This window comes from Talpa europaea, assembly GCF_964194135.1.
Source record: "Talpa europaea genome assembly, chromosome: 14".
Lineage (NCBI taxonomy): Eukaryota > Metazoa > Chordata > Mammalia > Eulipotyphla > Talpidae > Talpa > Talpa europaea.
In genome coordinates, this window is record NC_140082.1 from 3575095 (window position 1) to 3596558 (window position 21464).

The 21464-nt window shown below is 45.9% G+C and overlaps 1 protein-coding gene across 1 annotated transcript; it reads right to left on the minus strand.

Annotated features, from left to right (window-relative positions):
* Positions 1-117: 117 nt before the first annotated feature.
* DENR (density regulated re-initiation and release factor) lies at positions 118-19573 on the minus strand (the record flags this gene model as incomplete). The annotated part of the gene is made up of 7 exons (XM_084253590.1): positions 19462-19573; positions 6677-6696; positions 5928-6012; positions 3835-3918; positions 1541-1657; positions 265-404; positions 118-162 (listed from the first exon to the last, which is right to left on the minus strand). Exons 1-7 carry the CDS (start codon positions 19565-19567, stop codon positions 118-120), a joined length of 597 nt encoding a protein of 198 aa, XP_084109716.1. The 5' UTR covers positions 19568-19573.
* Positions 19574-21464: the final 1891 nt, after the last annotated feature.

Consider the following 21464-nt stretch of genomic DNA (forward strand, 5'->3'; position numbering starts at 1 on the left):
GGGCGAGGGTAGTCCACAGTTTTACTGTAGGATAAATATATATTCTAAAAGGCCTCTCTCCCTTCGGCCATTATCAACTCTCAGTTCAGATCATTAAATACAGACAAATTTTCAGTATCATTTCTTCACTTCGCCAAGATCTTCAATGCTATCATCATCCACCTGTAAAACACAAATAATTACATTTCATGAATTGTGCTATCGAATAATATGAAGCAGCCTGCTGAAAACACTTATTTACACACACAGGCTCCACATACTCACCTCTGGCCATTTTTCCTGAATGACGTCAATGATGTCATCTGTAAAATCTCCCTGAATGATGATCTCATCCTCCCCTGTTACTGAGGCACCACAGGAGAATTTCTGAGCAAAAAATCTTTGTGCTTCTTTAAGATCAATTTCTGTTATTTTAAAAAAAGAAACAGCAAGACTATAATTAGAATCGTACTTTGAAGGTATTTTTCCATTTTGAAATTTATACTTTAAATTCATAAAATAGAATGTATTAATGGGCTTCACCTCCCCTTTAGAACAATAATTACAGGGCCTCCCTGGTGGCGCAAGGGGTTAAGTACCGCACTATGAAGCAAACCGCAGCCTCTGCAGCACGAGTTCGATCCCCAGATGGCCAGGGAGCAACCCACATGGCGAAGCAGACCTCTCCTGTCTTGCCCGCTGCTCCCCTCAGCAGTGTGTTTCAGTCATTCTGCCTGTTCTGTTCCCCACTCTGTCTCTGGTGAATCCTCTCACCCCCTGCGTCTCTGGCCTGTACCCCAGCTCTTTTATGCATAAATAAATAAATCTTTAAAAAAAAAAAAAGAACAATAATTACAAACTGCCACAGGCAGTGCTCTTAACCATTCAACTTTTCTGTTAGGTCCGAGAAAGCCTCCCTCTATAAAGAGAGCATCATCCCCATACTATTCATAACTCATAGAGTAAGACCACACCCAACCTAGCAATACATTAATTTCTAATTACATACACACATCCAAGAATCCCTTTTTACAGAAGAAAAATTTACAGCAAAGAAACAAGCCTGATATTTACAATGTGAATCAGTGACTGGTTTCCAATCTATAATGTCATGCTGAGGGATCCTGGTTTACATTATTCACCCCAGTTGCATTCAAGGACTCCAGGAACTGAGGGGGCCCTGAAGTAGGACATTCTATGGCAACCCACCTTCCCTCACTCTGTCAGTCCCGGAGGGGACGAGCCGTGCCGCAGTCCCCTGCCACCAAGCCTGCAGAGGACAGAGAGGCAGCGCTGGCAGCTTCAGTGGGACCCACCCTCCTCCTCTTTCTACATAAAATGTGACTGAGCAGGAATCCTGGAAAGCAAAGAGTTAAACCAGTCCTCCCTGCAAGAGATTTTGATATTACTTCAAAATTTGATTTGGAAGCTAGAGTTAGAAATGTAAAATCTCATTTTGTATCTTCTTAGCAAAAAATGGGTCTCTAAAATTTTCATGATGCCAGATTAAAGACAGAGACTATAGTTCCCACATTTTAAACATACTGAAGCTCGAACTCACCAAAAGTTGCAAGGCCACACACTCTCGTTACGTATTTCTTCTTCGCTCTGGGAATTTTGGCTATCGTAACCTTTTGTGGTACAGTCTTCTTTTTTTGTTTTATTTGACCCCTTCCACCTTTAAAGAGCTCAGCATTAATGATTTCATCTTAAATACAGAGAATACTAAGTCTTTTAATTTTTAATTTTCAAAAGGTAGCAACTACTTATGTCTTACGTTCTTTTCTAATGCATAGCTAAAAACATATTAGTAGTCACTCAATGAACATTTAGTAAGTACCTACTATATGGCAAGCACAGCACTAAGGCTGAGTACACAAAGATGACAGAAAATAGTCCCGGGCCTCCCCTAGTGGTGCAGCGGTTAAGCGCTGGGCTGCAAAACTGTCCGCAGCCTCTGCAGTGCCGGTTCGATCCCCAGCCGCCAGTGAGGGTCCCACATGGCGCACAGACTCTCCTGCCGCGCCCGCTGCTCCCCTCAGCAGTGTATTTCATCAGTCTGCCTGTTCTGTTCCCCACTCTGGCGCTGGTGAATTCTCTCACCCTCCCGCCCTTCTGAATGTACTCAGTGCTTGTATAAATAAATAAATAAATCTTTAATAAATCTTTAAAAAAAAAAATTAGTCCCTACTCTTCGAGAACTCAGTCTGGTGAAGGGAGAGAAATTTAAATAATTACAGCAATCTGACATACCACACACACGCACACACAGGGAGCGCCACTGAAGTTTGGTCTGGCAGGACAGAGAACTGTCCAGGTGAAAGGAGGAAGGCTGGAGGGGATAAGGACGGACGTGCTGGGAAAGGGAACAAACGCAGAGAAGAGGCAGTGGCGCGTCTGACAACCGTGCTGTCTGGCCGATGGATGCTTATGGAAGCACAGCCGGTGAGGCCAGCGAAGCAAAAGCTCACACACCAGCCAGCAGAGGACGACTGCATCGAGCTCTGGAGCGGGACCCGAGACTGTGGAAGAGCCACTGGACGGCTATGGGGATGCTTACTCCACAGCGTGAGGGCACATGTGTGAATTCTGAGGCTAACAGAGAGGCCACTCAGGAACCTGCATCATCAGTTCAATCAGAAATTAATTAAAATCTAGACCCCAAAGCAGTGGAAGGAATAATGGCCACTAAGCACAGGAAAGAGAGAGAAAGGAAGAGAAATAACAGAATTTAGAACTGTCTAAAGGGGCACAGAGAAAGTGCCTAGGACAGGTCCCAGGTTTCAGATCTCAGGTGACAGGATAAAATGTGTCTTCAATAACCAAAATGGGGAAACAAAGACAGCGCATTTAGGAAATGGGGATTGGAGGTGCCTGTGGGCCGTGCACACTTCTGGTTTAGACAAAGGCCAGGTTTAGAGACACAGCTTTGGGACTCTCACATGGAAGCGGGGCAAAAGCTAGCACCGTGGAAGACTCTTTCAAGGAGAAGAGCACAATGAGATGGTGAGAGGGACAGGGCCCCGGGAAACACCCACGACGTTTCAATGGAGACGGGAGAAGTCTGCGCAGGAGACTGAGGAGACGCAAGAGGAGGCCCAGGAAGGAGGAAAGCCCCACATTTCAAGAAGGAACTGCTCACACGCTCTCACTATTTAGCACAATGAGCCTTGGGTGACATAGCAGAGGAGCTTTGGTGGCGTGAGTGTCAGATTAGGCTAAACTGAGGCATGCAGCGTGAACAGAAGAGACACAGAGAGAAGCATAGACTCCTGCGGGGTCCAGCTAAGAGGGAAAGGGAGAGACGAGGCAAAGAAAGACATGGGTTCTTGGGAGATTCTTTTTCTGAAGATGCAAAGCTCTGAAAACAAAAGCTCATTCCAGTCATAGGGAAAATAACTAATGAAGAAACAAGTGGGGACAGAACCCAGAGCTTGGGAAATTAGTTTTAGAAGGAGAAATGGAAAGATACATGCAGCAGGTATTTAAAAAACAATGCAACTGAGCTGTCAGATGCAACGAGAGAACAGAATCTTTTATAAATGTCCTCATTCTAACTAAACAGAACACACAGGTATTTTAGTAAGGTAACAAAGCTTTTAAAGTCATAAGCTGGCTGGCTGCTTTTTACATATACCCAGGGCAAGTCAGACATGTGTCCTGAGGTCCAATTCACAGATTCCTCAGATCAAATCTACCGCGCCCCACCATGCCGAGAACCAGGATTCTGTGGTCCTCATGTGTGCACATGAAGGACAGCCGAGGGCAGGGGCTGTCCACCTGGGAGCGCTGGTCACCTCTGCTCTCAGAGGCAAGGCGAATTTGTGGAAACCACTTCAAGGATGTAGATCTCACCTCTCTTCTGTTTTTTCTTCTCTTCCTCTTCCCCTGCTGTTCCTTGACCCTCACTAATTCCAGCTTCTTGTCTGGGTGAATTTTCTAGATGTAAAATGGAAAAGCAAAAGCATTAACATGATTTTATACTAAAGCTAAAATTAAAAAACACCACTGGGCAACCTTAATGAGGCATTTTACCCACAACTAAGCATGACCTTTATTAAGGCAAATGATGATATTGCTAGATTCCTACCAAGTCTAACTCTGAAGCCATGATGGCAAATGTATGGTGACAGAAGGGAAAAGAAAGTCTTCTGATGTGAGGATCAGGATTTGAGTCACACGAAAGGAGCAAAAACCACACGTCGTGTTTAATATCCAAACACAAATCTTGTTTTTTTTTTTTTTAAGAGGCATGTTTTATTTATTTATTTGTTTGTTTGTTTTGTTTTTGTTTATACATGCACTGGGTACAGTCAGAAGTGCGGGAGGGTGAGAGAATTCACCAGAGCGGGGAGCAGAGCAGGCAGAAGGACCGAAGGACACCGCTGAGGGGAGCAGCGGGCGGCAGGAGAGGTCCGCGCACCATGTGGGACCCTCCTCTGGTGGCCGGGGAGCAGCCGGGGATCGAACCGGCGCCGCAGAGGCCGCGGGCAGCTTCGCAACCCAGAGCTAATCGCTGCGCCACCGGGGGAGGCCCCCAAACACAAATCTTGTTAAGAGGAATTTGCGTCCCCAATAAAAAGAGCTTCCTTTCTTCCCTTCCCAGTCGCACTCACGCCCTAGAGCGGTCACGCTGACCACCAGCCATGTAGACTGAAGGCAACACCAGGCTTGAAGGTTCTTGCCCAACCACTGACGACAGCGTGACAGTGGAGGTATGATATAGAAAAGCCTGATCCAAGTTTTGGGGTTTTCGCCTCATGGAAGAAATCTAAAAATCTAGCAGCAAATGGCAGGACAGTACCAGGCACAGCTACGAGGCATGTTCCCAGGCCAGGCTTTCCCTCTTCCTGCCTCTGCCTTCATTTTTGCCAACTCTAGCAAATTGAGGAAATCTGTTCCTTTGTCATCTTCCTTACCTCTGACAGCTGTTCCATTCTTCTAGCTGTTTGGGCCCAAACCCCCAAAGCTCCTTTTCTCACATACCCCACAATCAATACATCAGAAAACCCTGCCAGCTCTTCCTGTACAACATCCAGAACCTCGCCACTTCTCTGTACCTCCACTCCTGCCCTCTGGCCCAAGTCGCTGTCACCTCCTGCCAGCTTTCTGCAGTCTACCTGGTTGCCCCTGCTCGGCTGTCCAGGTGCCCTATCAGTCTATTCTTTACACAGCAGCCAAAGAGACGCCATTCAAACACAAGTCAGAACATCTCTGTCTTCCGCTCACGCTCCCCCACGAGCTCCTCAAGGTGTGCTCCTCTTCCAGTACTTCCCTGGCCTCGTCTCCCACCCTCCTCCCCATTCTCAGATCCGCTCAGGACACAAACAGCTCCTTGCTGTTTCCAGGGTATGCGTAAGTTTTTTGCCTCAGGACCTTTGTACTTGCTGTGTCATCAGACTAGAATGTTCTAGAAATCCAAACAACTCACTGCCTTACTTCCTTTAGGCCTTTATTCAAAGGCCATTCCCCCCATCCTACTCCCCCGCCCCGCCCAGCAAAATCTTTCCTGGTCCTAACGCTAATTTAACACATTACATCTTTTGCTTATTGGATTTGTCTCTTCTAGAACATCATTTCCAAAGAGTAGATCTTTTGTTTACTGCTTTATCCTCCGCACCTAAAACAGTGTGTAGCACACAGTATGCTTACAATAACTTGCTGAATGAGTGAAAATATAGCTGCCCCTGAGTCATTTTATTTCTCTTTAAATAAGAAAGTTGATACTTTGATTTATCCCATCTCAAAGAGACACAAAACAGTGTTATGATTTTATATTAAGGAATTTTAACCCAAGAATTTAAACAGTTTTATTTAAAGTTAATAGGTAGAGTTTGTAATTCTGTAATAGCCTACTACTGGAAGACTTGCTCATGTCTTTAAGATAATGCCTTGTGTGCACTTGTTTCCTGTACACAAGTTCTGATGAAAGAAAAAGTTGTTCTTACCTACGGTAAGCTTTGCGAACTCATTTGGAAAATTCTTCTCTAACCATTGTCTACATTTAGCAACATCAGGCATATATTCACAGTACTGGAGGTGAAAGGAACAAAATGAGTCACAACAGAGCATTTTCAATCAACCAATATATTATTTAATCAAAAATCATTCCCTTGTTATAGAAATGATAAGGCTAACTGATGTGTTAGTCACAGGAAAACTATATTCAACTAGGAAACACCCCAAAAGAAGCTAGAAATTAAAAAGGATTGGGAACCTTCTGTCATTTGTTTCCTCTCTCAAACAGAAGGGGCATGACAAACAGCAAGCATGTCTGTATCTTGCTTTGGGCACACGGGGTGTCATTACTGCTGTGACTTGCCCAGAGCCTGACCTAGAAGCTTACTAAAAGAACGTCCACCCATAATTCAATTTATGCTTTTTCTCCTCTGCTCACATGCGTACAATTTGGCTAAGAGGTTACTCTTTTTATCAGCTAACTATTCAGGAGTCCCATGCAAAATCCAAACTTCAATATCAAGCACAAAAGGTAGAGGTATACATGTGACTCAAAGTCTAAAAGAAATAAATTAAAGACCTAAACTTTTCCTGAGCTGCAGTTTTCTACAAAAGTCTGAAGTATCTAGCAAATGACAGAATATGATAAATAAGAAAAGGAAGTTGTCAAGCAAGCTCTAAGATCAGTGACCCCAAGTGCAGAAGTTAAAAAAGAGCCAAGAATTTTGAAAGAACTTACCTCTGTTGGTAATGAACAGACTGGGGAAACAGAGAGAAAAAAAACATGAAAGTTAAATATACATACACACAAGGCTTACCATAAATTTTATTTTATACTTCACAAAATGTTTCATTTCTACTTAGAACTTTTCTGTACCACTTTTCAAATGCTACCCATCATATACCCTCACCCTCTTAAGATAAAAGACACTTGGTTACCAGATATTTTATTTTGATTTTTTTAATCTAAAGACTGTCTCTTTCAATTAATGGAATGGAATGTGGAGCTACACTACCACCCTGCAGATGCTGCGGGTCAATGGGTCTAAGAATGACATGGGCACAATCCCCCGCAGCTAAGCTTTACTCTGGAGCTGGCGATTTCTTTGGCTACTTTACCAAGTGGTCACTGCTTTTTATTCAGGCTAACACACTTACAGACTTCAGTGGCACTTCTGCTACCATTGCTTTGCCATACACTTCCCTGTTCCTTCCTCCTGTTAGGCCATGAGAGACCATGAAATGGTACAGGCAATGGAACCCTGGCTCCATCTGCTCACTGGATAAACCTGCACAGGCTATGAGACTAGAAAACTCAACGGGTTTCCCCATTTTAACTGTAATTCTATTACTTATTGCTTTTTTTTTTTTTTTTAAATTTTTACGGCGAAGGATGAAGTTCAGTGTGCCCAATATCCTGACATGTGCGGGAGAGGAGTGGCAAACATTACTAATAACAGCCATTCTCATAACCCACAGTGCCAGGTTCTCACTCTGCTTTATAGTAATAATTATGGTTAGTTGAGAAGATCCTCTAAGGTAAGACCAACCATATCTATAGTACGGGTGGTAAATGAGACTGAGATAAGTAGCTCACTTGCATCTGGTTAGGAGAACAGGATCTGAATCCTCGTCTGTTGCTGAAGTTCATGCTCTTAACCACTCAATTGGCTCACAAGACGTCTGCTGGCAATGCAGCTGTGCTGGCTAGGGAAAGTGATCTGCCTGCTCCCCAACCCACCATCACTATTGACAGATAGAGCCCTAAGAAAGGTAAAATAGCTCATGCAATGAGACAAAGGTGGTGCGTGGCAGCAGAAAACTAGAAGCTGGCATCTCTTTTATTTCAAGTTTGCAGTTCCATCCACTAAAGCTCTCCCAGGTTAACCAGAACTTGATAACCCTTATAACAAGTCAAAAGCTAGTAGACAGCTTTCCAGCTCCACTTCTAGGATACAATTACAGGCCACATATCACTAGAGCAAATACTAAAATTATGAAACTTCGCACACCTTTTCAAATAATACTCAGTTCTGCAAAATTCTAATACAGTGAAAAAAATCTGGACAACTCTTCCAAGTTATTTTTATTTGCGTTTGAAGTCAAATTCCCTCCACAGATCACTTACTATTTGCAAAGAGTAAATTACTTTTTACGCTAAGACCTACAGCAATCGCTTTCAAACTTCACATCACTACTAGTGGAAAAATCTGACATGTATCTGCTGCTGTGACAATATGAAGAACAAAGTAACGTCATCCAAGATATCTGCCTGAGTGTGCCTCCCCTCAAAGATCATTATGCTCGAAGGTAGGAGCCTCTGGAAGGGGTTTATTTAGGCCATGGAGTTGGAGCCTTTGTGAATGGGATTATAAAAAGAATGTTCCTATAAAAGAGATCCCATAGCTCCTAAGCACCTTCCACTGCTGCAGGCACCGCAAGCTGCTGTCTATGACCCAGCCACAGACTCAAGAGTGGACTTGAGCCTCTACGATGGTGGGAAATAGACTTCTGCTGTCGACAAACTACCCAACCTATGTATGGCACTTTGTTATAATTAAGGCAGCTACTTGCCAAAAAATGTTCAGCTCAAATTTAATCAAGTCTCTAGAACTAATTTCTAATTTATGGGGAAAAGACACCATAAAAAACCATTCTAATCAGGATAATGGGACATTTCTAAAGATATTTAACAGCATCATCTTGGGGGGGGTGGGAGTGAGGAGAGCTCTAGATTCAAATCAAGTAAGGAGATACATCCATTGAATGCAGTTTACCTCTCCTGACTAAATCTTGGCTAAAGAAAATGGGCTATAAAAGTTATTCTTGGGGCCTCCCTGGTGGCACAAGGGGTTAAGTATAGCACTATGAAGCAATCCACAGCCTCTGCAGCATGAGTTAGATTCCCGGCCAGCCAGGGAGCAACCCACATGGCGAGGCAGATCTTTCCCGACTCGCCCGCTGCTCCCCTCAGCAGTGTATTTCAGTCAATCCGCCTGTTCTATTCCCCACTCTGTCTCTGGTGAATCCTCTCACCCCCTGAATCTCTGGCCTGTACCCCAGCTCTTGTATGCATAAATAAATCAATCTTCAAAAAAAAAAAAAAGTTATTCTAACATGGACTATGATCAGGTGATGCTAACAGAAGGTTCTCAGGGAGAAAAAGCCCACTCTTTTTGGAGAGGCACACTGAAGTGTTCAGGAATTGGTATGCAACTTACTTTCCAAGAATGTAACAAAAACAAAACCTACGTATCAGGTTGTTGGGAAAGTCATGATGTATTTTTTTCTTTTTTTCAAGCAAAAACGAGTCATGACTTTTCTGACAACCTAATAATTTTGGAGAGGGAGATAAAACATTATGCTAAATAAAATCTAAATCAACAAACAACTATAAACCAGAGACACACTACTGGGGAGATGGGGGTGTGGGGGGAGGGGGTAGGAGGAATTACAGTCAAAATAAGGTGGGTGGAAACTGTATGGGGACTGTAACCAAGATAAAAATGTATAATCATTGTGCAAAAATGAAAAATGATGTAAAAATATATAAAATAAAAAAAAAAAACCAACCAACCCAATATGCTAAATATTTCATCCATATCTTGGTTTCTTAACGTCATTCTTTATTATTCCTTGGAGAAACTCTGAATACCAGGGCGGGAACAGGGCTGAGACATATTTTGGGACCAAAAGTAAAGGATAGTCAAGGAATGATTCAGGGATATGTCAAAAGGACACAAGAGTGAGCCAGAGGAGCTTTCACTGGCCTGATATGCAACAATTTGAACACCAAAATAAATAATAACAGTAAAAGATTAAAATTTATGAAGTGAAAAATTAGAATCTATGAGCTCACACTGATATAAATGATTAAATATATAGAAGAACGTTATCTGCAACAGTAAAAAACCAACTCACGAATGCTGGACTGATGGAATTACAAAGTCACCATTTGCCATCTATGGCAATAATTGATTAGACAAGCACCATTAAAATGGAAGGCCTAAAGGGATACCACAACATGTTTTTCAATTACGGAGTAACTTTACAGTGGAGAAACCTGGCAGACATCTCTGACCCAAATGATCCAAGTTCCGTTGCCAGAAACAGAACTAAATTACTGCTGGTACAAAGCACTAAAAGAAAGAATACCTCTTCTGTGAGGTTGGGCCCAAAAGTTCATAAAATAAACCTAATAGGAAAGTATCAGACAAACCCAATGGGAGGGACAGTCTACAAATAACTGGCTTATACTGTTCAAAATATTAATGGCTTAAAATAAAGACTCAGGAACTGTTCCAAGGAGAGGAAAGAGGCCTGTCAGCTGAATGCAACACGTGGTCCTGGATTTCTTTTGCCATAAAGGATGCTACTGGGATAACTGAGGAAAATCTCAATGGGCTGCAGAGTAGATAATAGTATCACTGCAGTGCTGAGAGAAAAAGAACGAAAGTGCAGAAAAATCTTAACACCTGGGGAATCTGGAAAAAAGGTATTCAAGAATTTTTGATACTATACCCTTGCAGCCTTTTTGTAAATCTGAAACTACATCCAAAAAATCCCCAAATTATTCATTGTTCAATGGAATGATATACAGATGTTCGCTGTAGTATTTTTTAAATTATTCTGTTTATCTAAATATCCTCATTTAAAAATGAAGGAAATATAACACTTATATTCTTGTAACATCACATTCCATCAATTCTAACATGATTTAAAAAAAAAAAACACATTAACAAAGTATCCACTTGGATTCCTGGACCCAGCTTATGAAAGGTGAGGTGTCCCCCCTTAAGGCACCATCACATTCTTTCTTGTTGACACAAAACACAAGTCATGTCTTCTCAGAGTCAATAGAATATGGTACATTTGACTGAAAGTTGTTCCACTCACTACTCATTAGTAGTTTCATAAAGAAAGCAAGCAGAGACTATAAAGGCTTATAGTAAAAACTATCAGTGAAATCTTGCACGCCCAGAGATAATCTACACGTATACAGGCACATGTTCTCCAATCCTCTTTGCACACAAATGGCAGTGTATTAGATGTTTTTTTTTAAAGATTTATTTATTTATTTATACAAGCACTGGGTACAGCCAGAAGTGAGAGAGGGTGAGAGAATTCACCAGAGCCAGAGCAGGAACAGAACAGGCAGAGTGACAAAATACACTGCTGAGGGGAGCAGCGGGCGGCAGGAGGGGTCTGCGCGCCATGTGGGACCCTCGCCTGGCGGCCGGGGATGGAACCAGCGCTGCAGAGGCTGCGGGCAGCTTCGCAGCCCAGCGCTCAACCACTGTGCCACCAGCGGAGGCCCTGTATTAGATGCTTTTATTCTTTTTTTTTTTTACCTAAAAAATAACCCATATTTCGCTAATGTTAGCTGCTAGAACCCCACAGATTGCTTAATACACATGCAGACAGGCATCCACACTCACACGTACTGCATGAGGAGATGAAATGACATCTGATGGCTGGAAACAGCCCTCTTGTCCTCTTGCCCTAAACTATAAAAGTAGGAAAACAGGCTTTTGCTTGGTGGTAAGTTTCTATTTTATGTATTTCCACAATGTAATTCTTTTATTGTCATAAAATAAACATAAACTTTACCATTTTAAATATTTTTAATTCTAATCAGTGGCATTAAGTATATTCACTATCTATCTCCAGATCTTTCTTATCCCAAACTTATTTTCTGCACCCACTAAACAAGTACTTCATTGTTTAATTGTAAAGAGACAGCTTATGAACTCAGAAATACTGAATACTGAGCACTCTAAATGAGCTCAAACACAAACACTGCTTCCGAGCTCTCAAGAACAGTGAATGAAGAGAAATAGCTCTTACGCCACACGGCTTAATTAGGAAGGCAGCCAAAATCAGCACCATAAGTTATTAATTATAGCTCATGAAATTACAATCAAGTTCCTAAATATATATATATATATATAGATACGTTAAATTAATGGTTTTCTTGACCTATATTTACCAGTAACTTTTTTTTTTAAAAAAGGATTTATTTATTTATTTATACAAGAACTGGGGTACAGGCCAGATGCACAGGAGAGTGAGAGGATTCACCAGAGACAGAGCAGGGTACAGAACAGGCAGACTGACGAAATACACTGGTGAGGGGAGCAGTGGGCAAGACAGGAGAGGTCTGCTGCCTGCGCTGCAGAGACTAAGGACAGCTTCACAGCACGGCGCTCAACCGCCTGCGCCACCATGGGAGGTCCTACCAGTAACTTTTTTAGACCAAACTAATTTTGAGGATTTGTTTTGGGTTGGGTCATCATTTCTTGAGTTCTATGAAATCAAAATTGCCTTTGTGTAGCTGAGACTAAGCAGCCACTCTCAAATGATTACCTGAAAAAATATTAGCATTTTCCATTATAAATTTCACGGGCAACAGTCACCAAAATCACTAACCATACATTCATTCTAAAACATAAGAGATACTTTGAAAGGCAAAGCCTCAAGAAAAATATGGGGGGCATCTCTTCACCCCCTTCTTGGTTTGTCACCCTGTATGAACACATACCCTTCCTTGCTTCTAACCCTCACTCACGGAGGTCACCCTCTCTGTGTGGGCACCTGTAGCCCCCACAGCAGTCAGCAGGGTCCCTTCTGCTGTCATGCAAGCAGACTTCCTTCCACATTGGACCCCTGAGACACCTGAATTTGGGGGCATCCTCTTTTCAGATTTCCTTTGTATTCTTAGGCAACACCGGCCTACATGTACTTTTGCTCTTTTTTACACATCAAAGAAAACGAGTGTATACGCTTCATCACAATCTTACCACTCAAGTTCAAAAACAGGAAAAGTCATCTCTGAGCTTCCCTTCTCCCTTCGTCCCTTACAGTCAAGCCACCATGAGGCCCCGTAATCTTATCTTTCCCCCATCCCTAATCTTACTGCTACCACCCAACTGTCTCCCTGAACAGCTACACTAGCTTCCAAACCGGTCTCCCCCTAAAGCACAATGCATTTATCATCTTTCAAAATGCAAAACTGATCTTGTCAACTCACACATTAAAAGTCTTTAGGTTTATGGCCTGATCAGGCTCTGCTGGTTTGGCCCCTGCAATTCTTCAGCTTCATTTCACACCATATTCCTCTTTGCTGTGAACATTACCACCACCCTGCCCTGCCTTCAGTTCTTCAAACAAGATATATACTCCCTCTGGCCACAGGGACTCTGCATGTGCTGCTTCCTATGTCCAAAACATTCTTCCAAGTTCAAATGGTGAAACTCCAATTCATCCTAGGGATCTTGCTCAATCACCAGTTCCTCAAGAAAGGCAACCCTGACTCACAAGACTAAGTCAAATCCCACTATCATATTCTCTCAGAGCATCTTGTGTCTTTTCTTTATGTTATTATAATTTTATACCATGGTGATTATGTGAAATTCCGTGACAAGGGAATTGTGTGTTTTTGTTCCCCATTTTCAGTACAACATGACTGGCCTAGAAATTTCTGAGCGTAATTCAAGACAGAAAGGGATGAAAATGGTAAATAAGGATCAACCATCATTGTCTTTTCTTTTTTTAGGATTTACTTATTTGTGCATAGAAGAACTGGGGTATAGGGCCTCCCCTGGTGGTGCAGCGGGCTGAGCACAGCACTGTGAAGCTGTCCACAGCCTCTGCAGCGCGGGTTGATTCCCTGCTAGAACTGGGGTACAAGCCAGAGGCACGGGAGGGTGAGAGAATCACCAGTGACAGATTGGGGAGCAGAACAAGCAGACGACTGAAAACATTGCTGAGAGGAGCAGTGGGCAAGCCAGGAGAAGTCTGCTGCACCATGTGGGTTGCTCCCTGGCCGGCAGGGAATCGAACCCGCGCTGCAGAGGCTGCGGACAGCTTCAAACTGCTGTGCTTAACCACTTGCGCCACCAGGGAGACCTTATAAATAAATCTTAATAAAAAAAAAAAAAAGATGAAGAACTGGGGTGTAGGCCAGAGGTGGGGGGGGGGTGTGTTGTGTGTGTGTTTGTTTTCACCAGAGACAGATGGGGAGCAGACGAGGCGGATCTACTTAAATACACTGCTAGGTGGAGCAGCGGCAGGAAAGGGCTAACTTCGAGGCCGGGGAATAAACTCAGGCCCTTGACGTGACAGCACTGAGGCTTAACCCTTAGGCCACCAGGGAGGCCCCCAACTATCATTTTCAATCTAACTAAGGGCTAAGGAATAAGAGGAGGAACAATAGATAGAATACCTAACAATGAAACTCCTTCTTAAATGCTAGACTCCCTGACTAGAGACTCAGTCTCCATCATCTAAATCCTATTCATTTTTCTCCGAATACCTATGAACCAGCTTCTATTCTATAATTCCAGTGTCATTAAGGCCCAGTAATGTGTACTTCAAAGTCTCCCACTTGAGCTCTGCTGCCGGTCTCAACCCACTGCAGGCACCTCCTCCCTTCCAGTTATTAATCTCAACAGTGATAAGAACGTTACAAACAGCTCATTGTAATTCTCTGGACTCAGCTGCTGCCCCCAGCACGCCAGCCGCAGTGACCTCCATTCACGCCATCATCTCTGCTTGTCCTTCAAGCCTTTCTGAAGGTTCCTCGAAATGATGTCATAAAAGTTTGCTTAAATCCTACTTCATAACCCAGAAACTTCAAGGTAATAATATTTGAGATGCTGTGAGGATTAAATAAAATAATACAGGCAAACATAAAAATTTCAACAAGCTTTAACTTCCTTTTTTTAGTTCTCCCAAGCAGAACTGGCCGGTTCTTTCTCTATTCCCACAGCAGTTTGATCACCTCTCTAGTGCACACCTAGTACATTACTCATCTGTTAAAATGTCTTTGTAGTCAAGCCTGTCAAAGATAATGAGTCTTACTCACTTTAGATGGAGCACAATGCCTGGCACAGAGCAGATGCTTAAGGCACAATGACTCAAGTTGCTCTCTCAAACCCTCTTAGGCCAGCAGAGCGCAAAGCCAGCCTGCTCGAGATGCGCGTCTTTCTCTCCACGAAGGGGAGTCGAGGAGGTGCGATCAGCAAGGTGCCCACATCACTCTCTCCTGTTTCTCTCTGCTCACTACTTGAGGGTTTTCCCTCTTCTCTCAGCATGCCAAGAATACTAAATGTCGGCTAGACATTATTCAGTACAGCTCAATAAATGTATTTGCTTCTTCTCCCTTGTACTCAAACCTGATTAACTGCTTTATCCTGTTGATTTTACCATAATCATCTCTTTCCCAATCTTCCCTTCTAATTTATGCCACCTTCATTTAAACCCCCATTCATTCGCTCTGTAGTCTTACAACTTGGACAGTAAAGTTGCCTCCCTCCAATTTTATCTTGCGGCCAGATTCATCTTCCTGTGACTTCTCTGCTCAGAAGCCTTCACGGTGGCGCACATTACCATTACCTACGCACGCAATCCCCAGCACCTGGCCCCAAGCCATATTTCCACCCCATTCCCTGCTAGTCCTTCTGTGCATCCCACATTACACCAGACATGAACACCTGCAGCTTCCTTCATTTTCCATCTCGCTGTGCGCCTCTGCCTGCAGGGCCACTCCCCTCGCCGCCCCCCCTGCCATAGCCCCTCTGCTCCAGGCCTGGCTCTACCGTGGCTGCCTCTATGGAGCCTTGTGTTTCCCCACAGTGGGAAGGAATGGCTCTTCTCCTCTAAGCCTCCCCTCCCAGCTTCACCTGCACCCTGCTCTCAGCGCTCACCGACACCCTCTGCTGTTACACACAGAGGAGAGGAGAGCCGCTCGCTGCACTCTACATCCTTGCACTCTACATCCTTCCGTGGCGCTTAGTCTGGGACCTCCTACATCCGCTACACTATGTATCTCTTTACAGTCTTTGTTAAAATGCATGTACCAGTTTCCTTATATTCTTAGTTACACTTCATAATTACAGAAAAATGACCCAGGATTCCCACAGGCTGACATTCTCACCAAGTTTTCTAATTTCTCAGCAATTATGAAATCGTCTAGTTTACCTCACTCCAAGTACACCCCAAAGATCCTCTGGCTACTGTGTCCACTTTTCTCTCCCTCATCTCTTGCCCCCCCTCAAAAGTTCATATTCTTTCTACCTTCAAACCATTACGTCTGTGGCTACAGTGCAGGGTTTACAGTTCCCACCTCTCTCTGCTGGCTGTTCCAGCATTCTTGCATTCTTCCATTTGGAGAAACTCAAATTCCTTGTATTGGAAAAACTGTCCACCTCTAAATCCAGTTCTTCTCAACTGCATTACTTCAAATGGTGTTCTTCTTCTTCCCCCCAACTCCCTCAGTTTAGAAATATGGAATTAATTTCTGACTCTTTCCCCTTTTTATTATTAAATATTTTGTGTTCTCTGATTAATCTTATTTTAATTTCCACGGCCTCCATGCTTATCAAGCAGCCATTTGCCTCATTCATCTCAAACCCAGACTGCTCAGACTGGCCTCTTCACTTCTCCCTCGTCCGAGTAACAGCACCCTCTTCTTCTCTAGTCGCGCTGTTGTTTTCCTGCTCAAAAAACTAATCAGGGCCTCCCCGGTGGCGCAGTGGTTGAGCACTGGGTTGCGAGGCTGCCAGCGACCTCTGCGGCGCCGGTTCGATCCCCGGCTGCTCCCCGGCCTCCTGGGGAGGGTCCCACATGGCGCGCGGGCCTCTCCTGCCGCCCGCTGCTCCCCTCAGCAGTGTGCTTTGGTCTTTCTGCCTGCTCTGCTCCCCGCTCTGGCTCTGGTGAATTCTCTCACCCTCCCGCGCTTCTGACTGTACCCAGTGCATGTATAAACAAAACAAACAAATAAATAAAACATGCCTCTATTAAAAACAAAAACAAACAAAAAACTAATCATTCCCTAGAGATGACGGGAACTACAGCAAGTCTAGACTTCATGTTTAACTTTCAGTAACTGTTCTTTTATTATTATTTCTAATTATTACTATTAGTGAGAATTTACCAAGTACCAAACATTAAGTTATACAATTTCTGTGTATGATTTATTCTTCTCAACAGCCCTCTGAGTAGGCTCTACTGTTACCACTTTATGGATGAGGGAACTGATCAAGATCACAGTGGCTGATCCAGGATTCAAACTCAGATACTCCAGAGCCTGAAGTCTTAATCCTGAAGGCAAAAATGTCACCCCAGGAATAACTACAGCCCACCTGCCCTTGTTTCTCACTATACTTCAACCAGCATTCTGCTCCAAGCAGCCCTTTCTTTTCTCCTGCAGGTACCGTGTTCAATCTTGCCATTATACTGCTCTTGTGAATTCCATCACCTTTTTTTTTTTTAATAGAGGCATGTTTTTTATTTATTTATTTGTTTGTTTGTTTGTTCGTTTGTTTATACATGCACTGGGTAGAGTCAGAAGTGCGGGAGGGTGAGAGAATTCACCAGAGCCAGAGCGGGGAGCAGAGCAGGCAGAAGGACCGAAGTACACTGCTGAGGGGAGCAGCGGGCGGCAGGAGAGGTCTGCGCGCCATGTGGGACCCTCCTCTGGTGGCCGGGGAGCAGCCGGGGATTGAACCGGCGCCACAGAGGCTGTGGGCAGCTTTGCAACCCAGCGCTCAACCGCTGTGCCACCGGGGAGGCCCACCTTTTCCTGGAAATTCTACCTATTACCTAAGGCTTCTCACTTTCTTGGAAACTTCCCATTCCCCTCTGAACAAAGATCCCTTCCTTCTCTGAACTCCTATTTCAAATTTTATCAGTACCATTCAATTTAGCATTTAATTGAATGCTATTCCCTAATTTATTCCCTAAATTCTTACCAATTAAGCAATTGCCCAGCTACAACTAGACCATAAGCTCCTGAGAAAAAAGAATCCTACTGTATTTCATCAATTCCAGGGCCTTTTTTTTTTTTTTTTAAGATTTTTTTATTTATACAAGAATTGGGATATAGACCAGATGCGCGGGAGGGTGAGAGGATTCACCAGAGACAGAACAAGCAGACTGATGAAATACACTGCATAGGGGAGCAGTGGGCGAGACAGGAGAGGTCTGCTAGCCATGTGGGTTGCTCTGAGGCCGGCAGGGACTGAACCGGCACTGCAGAGGCTGTGGACAGCTTCACAGCGCTGGGCTCAACTGCCTGCGCCACCAGGGAGGCCCAATTCCAATGCTTTTTAATTCCATTTTTCTAAGGATTTATCTTTAATTATCTTTAATTCTAAGGATTTATCTTTAATTATGTCAATCTGACTGGTATGTTGCCTTTCCTCGTAGAACCTACAATAATGGTACTGATTACAAAATATGGAGTCTTAGATGCAAAGTAGTAGGATCAAAGAACAGTAACTCAACTAGCAAACAAGATTGAACAAACTACACTTGACTATTGTATTTTTTAACAACAGTTGACATTCCACTGAACTAGGTTATTGTGTTAGTTGCTTTACACAAATCATCTGATGCTAGATAGAATTGTCATCTAATTTTACAGACCTCAGAAACAGAACTCTAATCCTTAGAAAAATTAACCAACTTGCCCAAGGTCACACAACTGACAAATACTGCAGTCAAGATGCAAACCATGACCCACGACTCCAAAGGTAAAGAATATAACCAAGTAAGACCGGTATAAAAGAAACTCAATCAATCCTACTCTCTTACCGAGGTATTGCACATTTATCAAAGATATTCAATAAATGGAAAGTTTGTGAAGTTTTTCAAAGTCAGCGACATCACTTCTTCTCTATCACTTAAATTCCACATGAGGTCTCTACTATACTCCCCAAATCTAAAGTCCACGAGTACAAGGGCCTTTCCTGACTTATTCCCTACTCACCTGAAACACTGCCAGACACATAGTAAGTGCTCAAAAATATTTACTAAAAGAAATTGAGATTTACTTGCCCTTTTATTGCCAAGTATCTTCAATTTTCTCTGAAAATTTCCAAGATGCTAATAGAATTAGGGCAGTTTCAATTCATAAATACCTTTATACTGAAAAGGAAAAACACGGGGCGGGGGAGGGGGTTATGGGACAGACATCCCGACTCAACCTCAAAACATCCAAATAGGAAACTTTTCCAAATGTCCTACTACCCCCACTCCAACCTCAATTTCCACTCCTTACTGACACCAGGATCCTATGCTGTGTGTGCTACTGCTACAAAGCTGTTCACTTCTCTAGACATGCTCAAGCTCATTACATTAACTCTTGCAAAGTTGTTCACTTCATCTGGGAATGCCCTTCCTCACTTTTTCACTCAGTCCTTGCCATTCCCTAAGATTCAACATCATCCAATCAGCCCTCATTTAATAAATAAGCAAGTAACGTCAGGCTGAAATAATTTATCTGAATGTCTCTGCTCCAACTAGAATGTAAACTCCAGGTTACAGCGCAAGACACAAGTGCAATCTACTAACCTGGCTCCCTCCTCACCAGTTTCTGCCCCTCCCATTTGAGGACTCACTAAATGAACAAAAACAGATGAAAAATTAACAGGACCAAATGTGAAATTATCTTGGCACTCAGCTGCCCCCACACCCGGCAATACACTGAGTAAACGCCATATTCTGCCATCCAACACTTGCCTCCACAGTAAAGGACTCGAAGTGGGTAATCCGCATCTAATTTGATATTGCTCCTCAAGTCTCCTTTGCAATCATGCCCACCGGATTCAGATATGTCAGCAGCCATCTCACAAACCTGGAAGCAAGGAAACGAATACATCTTCACTATTTTGGCCCCAGACCCCAGAACAGCAGTTCAGGTGAAGTCTTACTCCCACCCACTAGAAATTCCCCCCGCCCCCGAGACCAAACACGTTTCAATGTTCTGTTACTACAGGATGTCAACTGCATTAAAAAATACATAACATGTACCATACACTACATATTTAGAGTATCATTATAAAAATACGAGCATAATTTGCCAGGTGCACTGGGCTACACGCAAGCCAGTGACAGCGAGACTGGCAGCAAATGGATCACGATGACTGGGGGGCCGGGGTGGGGGGGGGCCGGGGGCCGGGGGTGGGGGGCACCGGTGAAAGAGGAAGCATTGGGGGAAAGGACGGGGAAGGAGGCCGGCCGCTTGACACCGGGCATAAGGTCCAGGGAGATCTGGAAAGGATGCAAACTGCAGCCAGAGAGCCAGGCTACAAAGCCAGCGGACGAGAAGGCTCTGGAAAGCCCCCGAGGAAGGGGTGGCTCCGCGGGGGGCCCGGGCGCTGGGCGTGGGAGCAGCTGAAGGCCGAGGGAGGGTCACCCGAGTCGGGGAAGGGGCTGGGGCGGGGAGACCGGAGCCTGGGAGAGGAAACGGAAGACCCCGAGGCGGCGGCGGCCGGGCGCCGAGGGGCCGGGCGGGCGGAGGGCCGGCCGAGGCGAGGGGGCAGCGCCGGGGACGCCCGGGGGCCCATGTGGGCGGGGGTGTGGAGACGCCCGGCCCGGCCCCCTCGCGGCGGGCAGCGTCGCGGCTTCCTCCACGCTCATCCACGAGCTGTCGAAAGCGGCAGAGCCGCGGGGATCTTTACCCGGGCGGTCGCACAGCCCCGCCGCCGCCGCTCCCGCCACTACCGCCAGCAGAAGCGACACATGCGACTCCTCTTCCCCGGCCAGGGCCGCCCGAGAGCGCGTCTGCCAGCCGCGGTCCCGCGAGACAACGGGCCTTTATCGCGAGAGTCAGCTGCGCTGGGCGGCTGTCGCGAGAAGCCTGGCGGCGGGGGCGGGGCGACGCGGGGCGCACGCGCAGTGGGGCGGGGGCGGGGCCGGCGGCCGGGAGGCGGAGCTCGCTGCCCGTGGGAAAGCGCGGCGCGGGCGGGGCGCGCCGGAGGGAGGCGCGTCGGAACGCGGGGACGCGCGCCGAGGCCGGGGCCGGGGCCGCCGCCGCCCGCTGAGGCGCGTCCTGGGGGCCTGTCACCCGCCAGCCTGCGGGACGCGTCAGCCCGCGCGGCGGCCGCGGCTGGGAGGGCGCCTGCTTCGCTGCGGCCCCGGCCCCGCCCGCGCTCAGGTTTTCTTGAAAAGGCCCAGCGGCGCCGTTGGAAGTTCTCCTCGCAGCGCACAGACTCGCCGCCCGCACGGCGGGTCCCCCGCGGCCGCGTCGTCCCCGCTCCCCGCGCTCCCAACTGGAGTTCCGCGCCCGGCCGGGCGTTCCCGGCCGCCCGCGGCGCCTGTGCGCTTTGCCGCCACCTGCTGGCGTCTCCGGAGAGCCCTGGCCCGCGCTGCCCGCGGCGTCCCCGGCGCGCGGCGGGACTGAGCCCGCGGGGCCGCGCGGGGAGGCCGAGGCGCACCGCGGCGGAAAGGGCTTTGCCGCGGGGCCGGGGCTTCTCTGCCCTTAGCTCCGTCCTGCACCTCGCTTCCCTGCCCCCGCCCGCCGGACCCCACAGCTCCCTCTGTGAGGTGGCGTCGGGCCGGGCGGGGCGGGGGCGGGAGCCGGGACGGCTGCCACCTGCGCCCCGGAGCCGGCTCCGCCCGCGTGCACGGGCCCCGGTGAGCAGCTGTGAAGAACCTCCAGTTCTGACAGAAAAGCAGCCTCGGCTCCGCATGCGCCACCGCCCTCCGAGGCCGGACCTGCCGTGTAAAAGCTGGTCCTCGTC